The sequence below is a fragment of the Poecilia reticulata genome, linkage group LG11 (genome assembly GCF_000633615.1).
Source record: "Poecilia reticulata strain Guanapo linkage group LG11, Guppy_female_1.0+MT, whole genome shotgun sequence".
Lineage (NCBI taxonomy): Eukaryota > Metazoa > Chordata > Actinopteri > Cyprinodontiformes > Poeciliidae > Poecilia > Poecilia reticulata.
Window position 1 is genome coordinate 20,842,366 of NC_024341.1, and position 14,917 is coordinate 20,857,282.

The window sequence follows — 14,917 nt, forward strand, 5'->3', positions numbered from 1 at the left end:
AAAAAAAAAAAAAGCTAAAACTTTCCACCAGTAATCCACTGAGAATCATAAAAAATGCAATCATGGCCAAATCTTCAATATTTTAAGCAGTATTCTTTTTACTCTAATAAATAATGTGCTTTTTTTTATTACCCCAGATTCCTCAGATTTATGCAAAGAGTCCACAATGCAGTGTTAACCAAATTCTGACTGATCCTTTTTACCTTATTAGTATTTAGGTCAGGATTTATTTAAAAAAGATAATCAATCTGCTTTTTGAAAATTTCATATTTTAAAACTATAAAACGAAGCACAAAAATCTTACTTTGTGGCAATATGACCCTGTTTTTTTGTTGTTTTTTGGGGGGTTTTTTGCACCTCAACTACTTTTAACATTATCAGAGCAGGTATATTAAAATGATTGTTTTTTTTTAACCTGAAATAACTAAACAAAAAAAAACTTGATCACATTTTGTATTTACCCAACTAGTCATATTATTTGTCTACAAAATGCAAAGAAAACACAAAGCAATCTTCAATGAAAAAAATTTTTCAGTTCAGAAATAAAGTCCATAAAAACATTTCAACATCATCTTCAGAAATAAATGCAGCAAAAACAAACGTTTTCCACACGAATTTATGTCATCCATGTTAGAAATGTACAACTCTGGGAGGATAAGAACACTTCAGCAGAAGCAAAGTTGTCAACGGAGAGCTGCGTGTGATTGGTCAAGAAGAAGATTTAGTTTTTCTAACAATTTAACAGTTGAAATGATGAAGGCACTTGCAAATAACGTCTTAGAAAGTGTAAACAACAATTTGGCGTTACGTTTTGTTTACTCACTACCATCTTTCTTTGCTCATAGCTAAACCAAAAAATTCTATCAAAACAAATGAATATTCACGTGAATAAATATTTTTWAAAAAACCTAAAAAAAAAAAAAAACGATTGAAATTATTTTTTGAACCTCCAAACAAATAATGATTTGAAATCTGAATCAAACACTGCAACTAAAATGATTCACCAGTTTTTTTCAGTCAATACTGATCGCCTAAGAACCGTAAAGTGCATCTCAAGATGACCGTGACATAAATAATAATAATAATAATGATGATAAAAAAAATAAAAACAAGTATACTAAATGGATATGCTTTGGATTACTCCGGCCAGAAAAGAATCAACATTTACTGATCGACTTAATCAAACACTTTGCTCCCAAATTGTAACGTTTTGGCCGCACTAAGAGAATTAAACGATGAAAGAAAAATGAGAAAACTTAAAAGATTTTTAAACAAAACAAACATTTAAAACAAACCATCTCTCAGAAAAGTGAGTATTTAAAGACACATTTCTCCAAAGGCACATTTCAGTTCATATGGCAAGCTAGGCACCTTCACTCGCACTATTACAATTATTATTATTTAGCAATTGTTTCGTCTTAAACCTCGCTGGAGGCGCAATGTTTAGCCGAAAAGAGCCAGAGCGAAAGAAATGCAGCAGAAACCTTTATTTTATGTTTTTTTTGTAATTGAATAAAAATTTGGACTAAAGGCAATTTATGGTCCATAGGAGGAAAAAAAAAAAAGAAAAAAAAAAAAAGAAATCACCGCCACATTTACAGTAGTGCTCATCACATCATCTCTGGCGTCAGTGCGTTTATTTAGAGCAAAAATAACTCAAGTTTTTAGGTCGACACTCGAAAGAGCGTTAATGAGCTGTGTGGGACGGGAGAAACCATCTGAAGCGCCGAGTTTCCAGGAAATATTCCCATCAAGAAAACAAAGCTGCGAGCAGGCGGACTGGCAAAGAGGAAAAACATAGAAGTGGAAATTTGTTCTGCTGCTTGGAGGCAAACGGGATCGTAACGGCTCCTTTTCTATCTTAGTGTAATCCACAGAGAGGCCGAGCCATCCCCTCGGAGCTGACTGCGTTTCCTAAAACGTAGAATACAAACGAGAGTAAATCTGAGCGTGATGCCTGCTGCATGTTCTTCAGCTTCCAGATGAGGGCGCCATTGTCACCTTTCTTTTTTGTTGTTGTCTTTAAATCACCCAGTCTCTCCCTTTCTGCCCAGTCAGTCTCTTTTCCTGTGGTTTTTGAGGGCAGAGCGACCGTTCTGCACGTGGCCGTTCTTCGGCTTGCCGCAGTCGTCTTCGTCGTCCGACTCTGTCTCCTCCTTATCGCTGCGCTCGTCCTCCACGATGTCCTGTCGCAAAAACAAACACAAAGCGGAACGGAGAACGTGTTGAATGTCGGTCGGCTGATGCGACTTTGTTGCAATGCCTTCATCAACTCACCACATCTTGTCCCCTTATTTGAAGAGTTTGACTAATTTATTCAGTTTTCAAGGCCATCATTTTACAGCTAAAAATCTGAAAAGTGTGGCGTGTTTTTGTCCAATTTGACAACAACATGCAGACTGCTGCAAAGTGAACCTAAACCCCGGATCTTTAGTAGCCTGCCACACAGGTTTTTTTTTCTTCTGTAACCATTTTCACCAATTCCAGCAGGATCTGCCAACTTCCCGCAGCATGATGCTGCCACCACCGAATTTTATCATGAGGACGGAGTTTTAAGAGTGATATGGAGGCAGGCCTGTCACAACAGCCAATTTTTATTGCGTTAAACTATGATATTAACTAACACCATATTAACATATTAATGCAAGTTCACCCCCTTAAAGATCAACAATCTTTAATTTCAAAAGAACATTTAAACTGCAACACATTTTAAATATAACAAGTAAACAAACAAATAAAACTGAAACCATAAATAAAATACATTATGAAATCTCTCCCTTTAAAACATATTAATCATTAAGTCCAGACAAGGAAAACAGTCAAAACTTATGAATGTTTTAAAATATATGAATAATGTAAAACTAATTTGTCCTTTTTAATATCATTAAACGGCTGCGTCTCTTTAAAAATGAGGCAAAGCAACACAAACGGGCTTGCAAATAAAAATTACTGCGCTCATTTTAATTTGTCGTGCGACTAACTGGTGTATTGTTCACTGTGACAGGCTTACATTCAGGATTAGTTTTCTGGCTCTCATAGTGTTTTGTATAATTTAGGTTTTTAGTTCCTTGCATGGCTTGTAACAAACTGCAAAGAGTTCTTCTTAGAGCTTCATTTCAGCAACAGCTCTCCATCTATTCCATTTCGATTAAGGCCAAAGTTCTGGATTTTCAAACAGCAGCAACAGATTCTTCCACCTGAGCCGAGGATCTCTGCGGATCCTCCAAAGTTGCCGTGCTCTTCCCTTTCTCTCTCACAAGATGCTTCATCTGTCGTCGTTTCTTTCCTAGAGTCTCTAACAAACCTCTGACATATTCACAGAACAGCTGGAGTTTCATTTTGGAGTGTCAGAGTGAAAGTTGCTACATTTTGATTTTTACGTGCAAAGAAACATGCACATTATTACAATCCCAATAAGACACTGATTTCTGTTGCTTTTTCTTACATTTCCTGGCAGGAATTTGATGACCATGCGCAGGATGAGTCCCGTCCAGAAGACGTGCAGAATCAGCAGCACCACCAGCAGCCCGTTGAAGAAGTAGAAGCCGAAGAAGGTGGAGTAGAGGGACAGCGGGTACACGCCTGTTGCATATATGATCCTGGAGAAAGAGCGAACAAAGGGGTCCATTCAGAACCGGCGTCAGTTATCCTCTGGAGCCCGTTGAGAGCGGGCCGGGAGCTCAGACAAAGAAACATTGTTTGAGGAGCAGGAAAAAACAAAACAAAAAAAACACTAAAAAGTTGTGAAAATGTCAACAAATTTATATTTCAAGTAGGGATTTGCTGCTTTAGTGTGAAGAACGTAATCGCTGGCCGATACAACATTGATAATAAGTATAAAATGGCGACTCAGTGATTCCTCCCACACTGAGCGTCTCTGTTGAACAGCTGCTTTTGTGGCAGAGTAGGAAGTGACATCCAAAGAATGAGAAAACTCACACCGACTTGTTTATGGGAGACTGAATGCTGAAGAGATAGTACAGTGAAGGAGCATTATCACTAAATCAAAAACACTAAAAAGATCGAAACGCCAATCTGTCATTCTCCTAAATGTTTCCAAACTTCCTAATGACAGGAAAATGTTCATTTTAAAAATGTAAGCATGAAAAACCAAAATAACTCAAGGAATTTGGTTAGTTGTTTCCATTTTTAAAACTAAACAACTTGGCTCACAGTGCAGAAAACAAATGAGTTTAACCTGGAACAAATATGGCGATGGTACCAAATGTGTAAATAAAAGATGCAAAAAAGAGCAAAAATATAGAAATTCAGCTCCGCAGCCAACGCTCACACATTCCTATTGAACATTACATCGAATAAACCTGCGTGTGATGCATCATGCGCGATGTTTTTCCGTTTTACCAGAAGGGGAAGATGATGAGGCGGGTGATGATGAAAACTGCAGCGAACACGGTGAAGATGAAGTTGCAGGTTTTTTTCCAGCCTGCGTAGTTAAACATTTTGGCCGACTAGAAAGAAAGCAGAAGGAAGGAAGGATATTTTTTTATTTTATTTTATTTTTACCTCTACAGGGCAGAAACTCTAGAAATATCGAAGAAATATTCATTTCTGCTGATGTAAAACTGTTCAATTATTCTATCCAAGAGAAGATATTTGGGAGCGGAAATGGGCAGAATGAATTGTTCTTCTGTCAAACAGTTAATAAATCATTCTCACACTTGTAATCTACACTCAGTGATAAATTATACAGCATGGATTGATCCATCAGTGACAGGCTGCTGCATCCCAAACACACAAAGCAACATTGCTGCAGGTTGTTCCTACCAGGAGATGCTGGACTATTTAACGCAGCTCTAAAAATAATCAAAGAAAATGTTAGAATTACCTTCATAGTTGCTTTTAAAAAGCATTTTATTGCACAAATATATCTCTCTACACATAAAAGCTTATTAATACTGTCTGTTTGTACCATTTAAATCTATTAACAATTGTAACGTTCTCACTTCATGTAACTGTACAGCTTCTATTTTTATCGTTATTACTGTAGTTTGCACACCTGTTTGTTTCCACTCGCCTGATACTTTGTGGCTGAAATTTACCCAATAACAGGACAAAAAAGTAATGATCTATTATTCTATTCCCAAAAAGCACACAACCAGATTAAATTTCAGTTATACAAATCCAGTTTGTACGCTGCAAAAACACAAAATAATGCTGAGTAGTTTTTGTCTAGTTTCTAGTGCAAAGATCTTAGTACAAATGAAATAAAACAAATAAGTTTTCAGCTAGATATAAGAACTTGTTAATATTGATTTTTTTAAAAAAAATAATAGTTCTACTTATAACATCATATTCTTCCAATGTTATAAGTGAAATAATCTGCCAGTCGAACTAGTGCTTTTTTTTTTTTTTTTTTTTTTTTAGTGCACTAAGGTTTTTGCATTAGAAAATAGAGTAAAAATACTTTGTTAGATTTTGTGTTTTCGGTAAATCCTCCACAAGTGAGATCAACTTTGAGGTTTTCTGCAAAAAATTATTTAGGCGTGTCTGGTGCGAAACAAAGGCTGAATGTGTGGGAAAGCACAGGTACGGTGGAGGAGGTGTGATGCTGTGGGCGTTTTTTAAAACACAGATCCCTCTCAGTGTGGCATGGCTTAATTCACCTTGAAAAATCAGGAAATTTTAATGAGAAATCTGATAACTTCTTTTAGTGAAGTAAAACTGGGTTGTCGGCCCAAAACATAATTAAAACCAACTTAAAAATGGTTCACCACACACAAAATCCACCATCTAACCCCTTTTATGTTGTTTTTGGTTTAACCCTTTGGATTTTATAACGCATACATTTGTAAAACAGCATAAAAAACAACAACCATGTTTGGCCTTTTGGTCGTGTCATACCTCCATAAGATAGTCAGAGGCGTCGTGCACCAACATGATCAAAGTCCCGGCTCGGATGTAGTTGACCAGCCAGGAGAAGCTGATGAGGAGGATGGTAGCCACATGGTGAACGATTTGCTCTTTGAAATCCTTAACAGGAAGAAATAGGTGATGTTAAAAAGCCAAATGCACCCAAGGATTGGTGACTTATTGATCGAGCTGTAAACATTCCTCACTAAAGCAATGCTCCAGGATCCAGTTTTCTTTTTATTTATGTATGATTTACTCTCTGCATAAAGCAGAGCGCACAGCTAGAGAAGCTACGCTACATTTAAAAACAGTCACGTTAAGATAAGACGTTTAGCTGGAAACGACAAAAACAAACTCTCAGATTAAAAAGGAGACTTCAACACGGTGGCATTCTGCTGAACTTTAGCCTGCTTCCTAGCTAAAACCCTGCTTTGGTTTGAGAGATCATCAGCCTCCACTGGCTTGAGGTTTGCAGCTTCAGCGCTTTCTGAACAACATGTAAACCTCCTGCACACATTAACCTGACATGCCACACATGAGCAGCTCAGGAGATCGTCTTTACCGGGRGCTCGAAAAGCCGACGAGCTGCAGTCGATGCGACGCGTCAGGATTTCACGAGCAAATCAATACCTCAAACCTCAAAACGCGGCACAAACACAAGAGATCATTTTCAGGCACTTGGGAAATTATCACTCTCGACGGACGGTTTCCGAGGGCGAAGGTGCGCAACGTCAAACTATTTAGACACAATGCGGCTTCACTTGCCTTCCGCTTGACATCCGATGCCAAGCTGAAAACCAGGGAGACGTAGAAGCCGAGCTCGATCATGTAGTACCAGTACTGGGAGGTCAACAGCGGCTGGAAAGCGAGGAAACGTTCAAATCTCGTTCAGTAAAAACACAGGAAAACACTCAAAAACTTCAGGAGAAACATTTGAATAAACAATAATTACCATTTTGGGGAAGTTTTCCCAAACCAGTTTCACATCGTGGAACCACGGTTTCTACGAAGAAGCAGGACAAGAATGATTTAAGAAGCACGACAAGAAGGACTTTTTTTAAATGTTCACAAATCTACAACTGTTAGACCCGTCACAAAAGAACAATAACTCAATTAATCGCATGAAAAACTAAAAGAAACTCAATAATTTGTCGTTTTTCAAAAACAACCGAAATAATAAAAAATGAACACTGAAGATTCTGTGAAATAAAATAAATAGCCCACTGTAAAAAAAAAAAAACAAAAAAAAAAAAAACGAGAAAAACAATCATTAATGAAAGATTAGTAACTTAGATGTTGATGATTTTTCAGTGAGTTGGGCGGCGCACTACTTACATCAACAAGGACTGCCAGGCCAGCAAAGAAAGCAAGAAGGTAAAATGTAAACCTCCAACTGTAAAAGAATAAAGCAATTATCTCAGAAAACAGGAATAGTGTTTACTAGTGTATTGCTTTATGTAGCAAAACATAAAAAACTTGACTAAACGGTGTTCAAACAAGAGTAGAAAGCCGTTATTACGAGGAGGAATTATTATTTAGCCACTTATCGTATCATTTATCACTTATTGTGAAAAATTCTGTGTCACGATAAGAATTTTTGATTTATCGTTCTCGTGATAAATTTCAGTTAATGTTAAAAAAGTAACTAAAAATCTCATTTTTATTGTTTTCTCTACTATTTTTGTTCCCGGAGAGCATCAATAAATATGAATAAATTTGAAAATGTGACTAAACAAGGTCTTTATTTGTAGCGTTAGCAATAGAAATCACATGTGGCTTCCTGAAAAAGCTTATATGAAATAAGAATACTCTTCAAAAGCAGCATATTTGTGGTGAAGTGAAGTAATAAATAGTTTTTTTTTGTTGTTGTTTATCATTATCCCAATACCGCTACAAAATATCGTGATAAAATTCACAATCCATTATCTACTGGGACGGACAAACGGCAGCTGGGACACTGCTGGGTGGCGTTGGTTTTGTCGCTCACCAGATGTCAGTTTTTTTCCTTCTTCCGCAACAGGTTTTGTGAAACGCTTCCTCCCACTTTGTGGGCGCGGCTTGCAGCTAGAAAAGGAGCCACTCGTGATGAAGTGATCATCTGTGCCACGTGGAAACAGTCGAATACGACGCAATTAAAAGCTTTAATGTGCGACAGGAATGTCTCTCAYGGCGGCTTTTACAACGACAGCCTCAATAAATCACTGTTACTGTTTTACAACGCCGGCTGCTGGTGGGAGCTCAAGGCCGGCGCTGCTCTGCGGTTTCTGTGAGAGACGACTTCCCCATGAAGTGCTGCTGCAGGGTTTGCATGCTTTCACGTTGACACGCTCGCAAGAAATGTTTCATTTGCGAGAGAACATCATGACCTCCAGAAGAATGAAACTATGTGAGCAGTGGGACTCAAAGGAAATGTGGTTCTGATCAGAGGGAAATGGAGGGATTTAGCAGCGTGGACRTAAACCAACCTCGCTTCCTGAAACTTCTTGAGCTTGTTGGGTCGGTCTTGATTTCTCCGTCGCCTGAACCAGCTCTGCACCTGTTGCACCGAGCATCCCGTCTGTTTACTTAAACTCTCTACGGAGCTCTGGAAGGAGACAAGACAGCAGGGAGGAAACTGAACCCAGTGCTGCATTCGGGTTGGAGCGCACCGAACGCCCCACATCAGAATCTACAAGCAAAACTTTTATCTGTTCTTGGCAGTTTTTCATGTCAAATCTGTATTTTTGTCCAGGCTCTGATTTTGAAAGTCTGCGTCCATTTTTGTGGACGTACTGAATGGACGGACGGACGGACAAATGRATGGTTGGCTGGATGACTGGAGACAAACATTTGGTGGGAGTAGAAAAACAAACGGACAAACAGCAAGACATGGATGGACAGATAGATGACAAGTGGACAGAAGGACAAACAGATGACAAGTGGACAGAAGGACAGATGGACAAACGGATGACAACTAGAAAGAAGGACAAACAGATGACAAGTGGACAGATGGACAAACAGATGACAAGTGGACAGATGGACAAACAGATGACAAGTGGACAGAGGGACAGACGGATGACAAGTGGACAGAGGGACAGACGGGTGACAAGTGGACAGAAGGACAAACAGATGACAAGTGGACAGAGGGACAAACAGATGACAAGTGGACAGAAGGACAAACAGATGACAAGTGGACAGAGGGACAAACAGATGACAAGTGGACAGAGGGACAGACAGATGACAACTGGACAGAGGGACAAACATGACAAGTGGACAGAAGGACAAACAGATAGGTGGACAGTTAGAGGGATGGACAGACAAATGTAAGGATGGGTGGATGGCTGAACAAATGTTGGATGGACAGACAAACAAATTGACAGATGGGTGAAAAGACGGATGTCCACAGACTGACAGATGGGTGGATGATTATTGTGGAAAAACCTTTGGATGTAAAAATGAACCAAATAAACATTCAGCCAGTGGAACAGGGAATAAATTCAGCGCTGATGTCTGCAGTGGGAGTACCTGTGTGGGATGTTTAGATTTGCTACAGAAGTGAGACTCCAGGACGGGATTAGGCGACGCACAGACACGGTGCTTGTCTCTCACTCCCAGCAGAGACGCTAAAGGAAGTGCTATTGTCCTACGGCGCAGAGAAGCAGACTGAGCGTCACATCAAACAGTCCTCAGAAGCAAACAAAAAAAAGCCACAGAGATTAAAATGACTCACTGCTCAAATATCTGTCTGATGACAAGGAAGCAGAGTGAGACGGGGAGAACCGCCCACAGGTCCCGAGTTTTAGGGAAGACTTTCCCATCGTGATCCTTCAGGTCGTCCCAGCCGTAGCCTTCTGGGAACCAGATCCAGTCGGCCCATATCATCTCATTTAACCGAGATAACATCCTAAAAGCAAAACACAAAGGAGAGCTGAGAAAACAAAAGTAAGGCAGATGCTAAAATGGAGGATTTGGTCACTTCGACAGGAACCGACTGCGGTGCGAGTCGGCTTCTTGATATCTGACCACTTCCTCCTGAAGCTGATCAGGACCAATGATAGATCATTTCTCTAATGTAATAAGCAACGCCATCAAACAAAAAGGGATGAAAGGTTTGATTCGTAGATGCAGGGATTCAATAACAAATCAGCAGCAACAGAATGAGGAAAAGGTTTTAGTTTTACAGAAAGTATGATCAACCGTTTCAGAGCGCTCATTAGATTCTTAATATTGTGGTTGCCTGAATCTAAAGAAGGAAATTACACAACTAGCAGAGGATGTRGTTATAGTCTGTTGAGCAACATATCCAAGAAATGTCTCCAGTTTTATTTCTACTCTTTCACATGTAAAAAAAAAAAAAGTTTTTCAAATGCTAACATGATTCCAGTACAGTAAACTGCTTAAAGTTGCATGATAAATAGAAACTGYTTTGTATAAGACAGAATAACTGAATATAAAATATTTCCAAAAGGACTTCCTGCGTGTTTAATCAATTGTGCAAACTTTGYGCACAAGGCTCTGTCCACACAGAGACGATTCTAGGTGTCCGTCAACGTTTTTGGTCGTTTCAATCCACACGGATTCAGCGTCTCTGTGACCAGAAATGAACAATGTTGAAACCAGGTTTCAGAGTGGAGCGATTTCAAAACGCGGTTTCCATGCGAGCTGTATCTTTTTTTTTTTTAAACAATGATATCGTCCATCTCTCTCTCTATCCCGAAAGCGTCTCTCTCAAATAAACACGGCGCTGTTGTGTGTTTTTTTGTGTCGTTCAGTGGCAGCGTTACAGCGCCACCGATTGGCGCATTTTCTGCGGTTTTGCATCCTGTCGAGTGGAGAAACTTTTCGTTTTTCTCCTTAATCGTTTACAAAAGTAAAAAATGTCTCCATGTGTGAAGGGCCTACGAGTCMGGAAAGATTTGAAAATAGGCCTGTTGTAATAAGCAATAAATCAATTAATCCCATTATGTTACTTGAAAATGGTCTCAAAACAAAGATATTCTGGTGGAATTTATTGTCCAAAAAATGTGTTATCCTGACTGGTCTAGTTGAAACCTAAAATTCTTTCCTGATCCGACTGAAACCGGTTTCAAGTCTCAGMGTACCTTTTGTCCCTCATCTACTTCATAAAGTAATCTGATTATTTAATTGCCACCATCAGTGGGTGGACAGGTACTTATTTCCCTTCGAATTTCTAATGTTTCAAGCACATTAGAAATGTGCTTAAAACCCTGAATTTTAATAGGTTTTATGTGACATACCATTTTATAGATTTACAGACAAGAAAATTGATTCAAATATTTGATATTTTTCCATGTAAAACATTTCAAATTTTTTCACCGTTTTTTGTTGGTCCATCACAGAACAACTCCAATCAGTTAAGCCATTCAAATCCATTTAGACTTATTCTTATTTCAGAATAAGTCATCTTAAACATCTTCTTAGTCATTAGCAAAGTACAACAAACGTTTCGCGCTTTGTACTGAACAAACAAAGAGACTCAAAGCATTTCTGGGGTGTGAATTAATCACAAAAACCCCCACAACAATCGCGCCTGTTATGTGGTAAACCCCTGAATCAAAACCGGTCACATGCTCTCAGGCCAGATCAGAGTGAAAAAAGAGCAATAAGCAGATTGGAGGGCGGGCTTTCATTTTTGCATYGTGTCAAACCGTCGCTTGAATTTGAGCYGTCCCGTACGATCCGCTTTCTTTATGGCTGTGAGTCACCGGCCTTCTGATGGGAGCGCACAAACAGCCAAAGGGTCGCTCGTTAAACCGGGAGGATATCGGCGGAGTTGCTGGCAGCACCTCAGCGACTTGCTCGGTCATCAAGGAGAAGCTTTCCAACGCCACATCAGCAGGTTTTTAGTGTGAGGGTGATTATGCAACAACCTTTGTCCCAACGTCGGAGTCTCTTAAAGTTAAACTCTGCGGTTATTCCACCCGCTTCCTGCATAATAAAACGAGGAACTGGAATGAGCTGCCCTGTTCTCAAAGAGCTCATCAATTTGCAACCTGCTGGTCAGAACGAGTCTTTCACCTGCTTCAAAAAGAACAATGAATGGCCTCTTGGCTGATTGTGCTAAATTAGGTCATTGGTTTCGGGTTTGCAGTCGGCCCTCGAGAGTTTATTCTGGGATTTGAATGAACCTGCAGAGACACTTTCTGTCCAATGGGAGAACTGCAAACATTCCTCGAGGCCAATTGGCTGTCAAGACGTGTTTCCAGGTTCTCAAGCGCAAAATKAGCTTACTTCAACATGCAGAAAAAGGCAATTGTGAAATGAGGAAAGCAAAAAATATAAACATGCTATAAAGATTATGCACGTTGAAAATCACCCTCCGTTTTTAACCACAGAAATGGCGACGGCTAAAGTGTGCACCGATTGCAGTTTTCAGGACGATTACCGATCATTACATCAGTCATCTTGCAGATTGAACCGTTTTTGCATTTCTCCATGGAGATTCCTTCCCACCAGACACAACCTTCACTTTAATGGGAGCAATGACATCTGAAACTTTGGACTGAAAAACATCTACCAACTTATCCGCATCATTACTGCTCAAGGCCGAAGAAGAAAGAGTCAATTTGATTAAATGTTTCTGCTGTGTCTTCTGTGAAAAGAGCGTTTTGTGACAGTAGCCGTTTGTCCAAGTGGGTCAACGGATAAAGAACTTTCAAAGATAACAGCGAAGTGATCTGTTACAGTTACAGAGACATTGGAAATATTCACACCCTTACTGATAACCAGGTCCAGTGTGTGTCCATGAGTGTGTGTTGCTTGTTTGACATGTTGTGTTAAACCAAAAGTCTGTAATATATTAAACAGCTTTTTTTTTTTTTGCCCCTCGATCTTGGGGGTTGTCAACATGAATGTTGAAATCACAGACAATTATTAAACAATCATAATCAATGCATATGAGAGATAGAAGCTCATTCAAGTCCGTAAAGAAATTTTCCACATATGTTGGAGTTTTGTATGAAGTTAGTGTCAAAGTTAGTTTGTAACCTTTTACCTCAATTCCCAGATACTCAAAAGACATAAAATTACCCAAAGAGATTCATGGTATTCTTAAATATTGAAGCCACGCCTCCTCCTCTTTTGTGTTTTCTATTTTCACTTTAAAAAAATTATACGCTGATTCAATTAGTACGATTGCTTCATTATTGTCATTCAGCCATGTTTCTGTCAGAAATAAAACATCAATATTATACTCAGTGATGAAAACATTAGTTAATATAGTTTTGGTATTTAAAAGAGCCAGTTTAAGTGACTTGGGGGCCAAAAGTTCTTCAGTCTGAGGTTCCTTTAGACAGGGGATCAGTCTGAGGTTTGAATTAAGACCGCTGCTTTTTGCATTTCTGTGTTTTGTAACTTTTCTTGCAGTGATCCAGACAGGTAATGTCCTGTCTTGCAATGCCGGGGGGCCAGAGACATTCTGGAGGAAGACAGGTGTAACGATAATATCTGGACCCCGATCTCAGACCTCAGAAACACCGAGTGCTGGATTCTCTGGGAAGTCAGAGGCAGGTGGCTTAGATGAAGTGAGGTCTGCTATGTTAGCGCTAAGGAGAGACGTGCCGAGGCGAACCCGTTGATCCATTCCATCCGTGAATTTGAGAAACTCTGGTCCAGAAGACATTTCTTCAAAGGTATCTTGTGAATGCAGCGAATGAGTGGAGGGAGGAGGGGAACCAGTCGTTCTGTCCCCAGTCGATGTTTTATCAGTTTGTATTGGAATAGTTTGTTCTTGATACGCGGAGGGTTCCATCCTAGTCAGACGTCCTTGAACCCGTTCCTCTGAAGCGATGGACACATTGTTGTTCTTGTTGATAAAATGAATAATGTTTGCAGTGAGCAGCTTTATCCCATGTTTGKTAAGATTGCGTCCTCCTCTTCCAAAGAGGTGAAAGCGCTGCCAGTAGATCCAGAGGTTATCGATGAAGGTCACYGAGCTGGCAGAGCAGGTTTTAATCAGCCATTTGTTTATCATGAGCAGCCTGGAGTGTTTTTCGTCTCCCCATTGGGGCGATGGAATTGGACCACTGGGAAATAACTTCATTTTTAATGTTCCCCATAGTGTTCAGAAGATTATTAAAGTCCTTTTTCAGAATCTCAGATTTTTGCTTTTCCAGATCGTTGGCTCCAACATGCACAACTAAAGTCTCAATATTTGGCTGATTGGTGGTTAGAGAGAGCATTTGGTGAGTTAAATCAGATACAGTGTCGCCAGGAAACGAAATCTCTCTCATTTTCTTGGCATTGCAAATGTAGCCGATTCCATTTACAGGCTCATCTCCAACAATAAGCACTCTTGGCATACCTTTCGTCTTCCTTTGGAGCTTTGGGGGATTTGAACCAAATTACAAAATTATTCTGCCATTTAGCAAAGAAAATTTAAAAAATTGGGTAATCCTAATTCACCTAAAACGAGAAAATTTTATTCTGATTTCACGTTCAACAGTGTAAGAATAGTGTAGCTACATTCGGCTGAATTGGTTTCTTTTTACAGAGAAGTTAACTCCTGCAAAATAAACTGCAATGAAAACGTGTTCCCACCTCTAGAACCTCTCCACATTTCATCACATTACACCAAATACTTATATATATAGTCATGGGATCTTATGTGATAATAGTGCCTTTTTATTTTTTTTAGGTGAAAGCAAAATACACGCTTTCAAAATGTCTCACAGAAATGTATTTAAAACTCTTCACAACGAGACAAATCTGGATTTACAGAGCCTGAACTAACACAACATCTCTGAATTAACTAGATGAGTTCTCAGAGCAGATGGGTGCACCAGACCTTACAGTGTTGTGAAAGTGTTCGTCTACTTCCTGATTTCCTCTTTTTTTTTCTTCTTTTTTGCATGTTTGTCAGACTTCAGTGTTTCAGAGCATCAAAACCAGTTTAAATATTAACCAAAAGCAACACAAGTAAACACAAAATGCAGTTTTGAAATTATGCTGTTAATTATTAATGGAGAAAAAAATATTAAAAACTGACATAACAAAGTGGCAGCAATGCCAAAATTTAATAGGTTTACATCCGTCTCTGTTACAATTA

At 39.2% G+C, this 14,917-nt stretch overlaps 1 protein-coding gene across 2 annotated transcripts in view; it reads right to left on the reverse strand.

The window, feature by feature from the left end:
- Positions 1-449: 449 nt before the first annotated feature.
- The window catches only part of cers2a (ceramide synthase 2a), a 16,481-nt gene continuing 2,013 nt past the window's right edge, over positions 450-14,917 (reverse strand). The window contains exons 2-12 of one of the 2 annotated variants that reach the window (XR_534913.2): positions 9,581-9,754; positions 9,376-9,493; positions 8,337-8,455; positions 7,207-7,264; positions 6,824-6,874; positions 6,637-6,729; positions 5,863-5,991; positions 4,363-4,469; positions 3,446-3,599; positions 2,002-2,186; positions 450-1,914 (exon numbers count right to left, since the gene is read on the reverse strand). Coding sequence is in view for 1 of the 2 variants with exons in the window: in XM_008422472.2 (XP_008420694.1) it covers positions 2,055-2,186; positions 3,446-3,599; positions 4,363-4,469; positions 5,863-5,991; positions 6,637-6,729; positions 6,824-6,874; positions 7,207-7,264; positions 8,337-8,455; positions 9,376-9,493; positions 9,581-9,753 (1,134 nt within the window). In the remaining variant the exon portion in view is untranslated. Of the gene's footprint in view, positions 2,187-3,445; positions 3,600-4,362; positions 4,470-5,862; positions 5,992-6,636; positions 6,730-6,823; positions 6,875-7,206; positions 7,265-8,336; positions 8,456-9,375; positions 9,494-9,580; positions 9,755-14,917 lie in introns of both variants that reach the window. The other variant, XM_008422472.2, reaches the window with a different exon arrangement.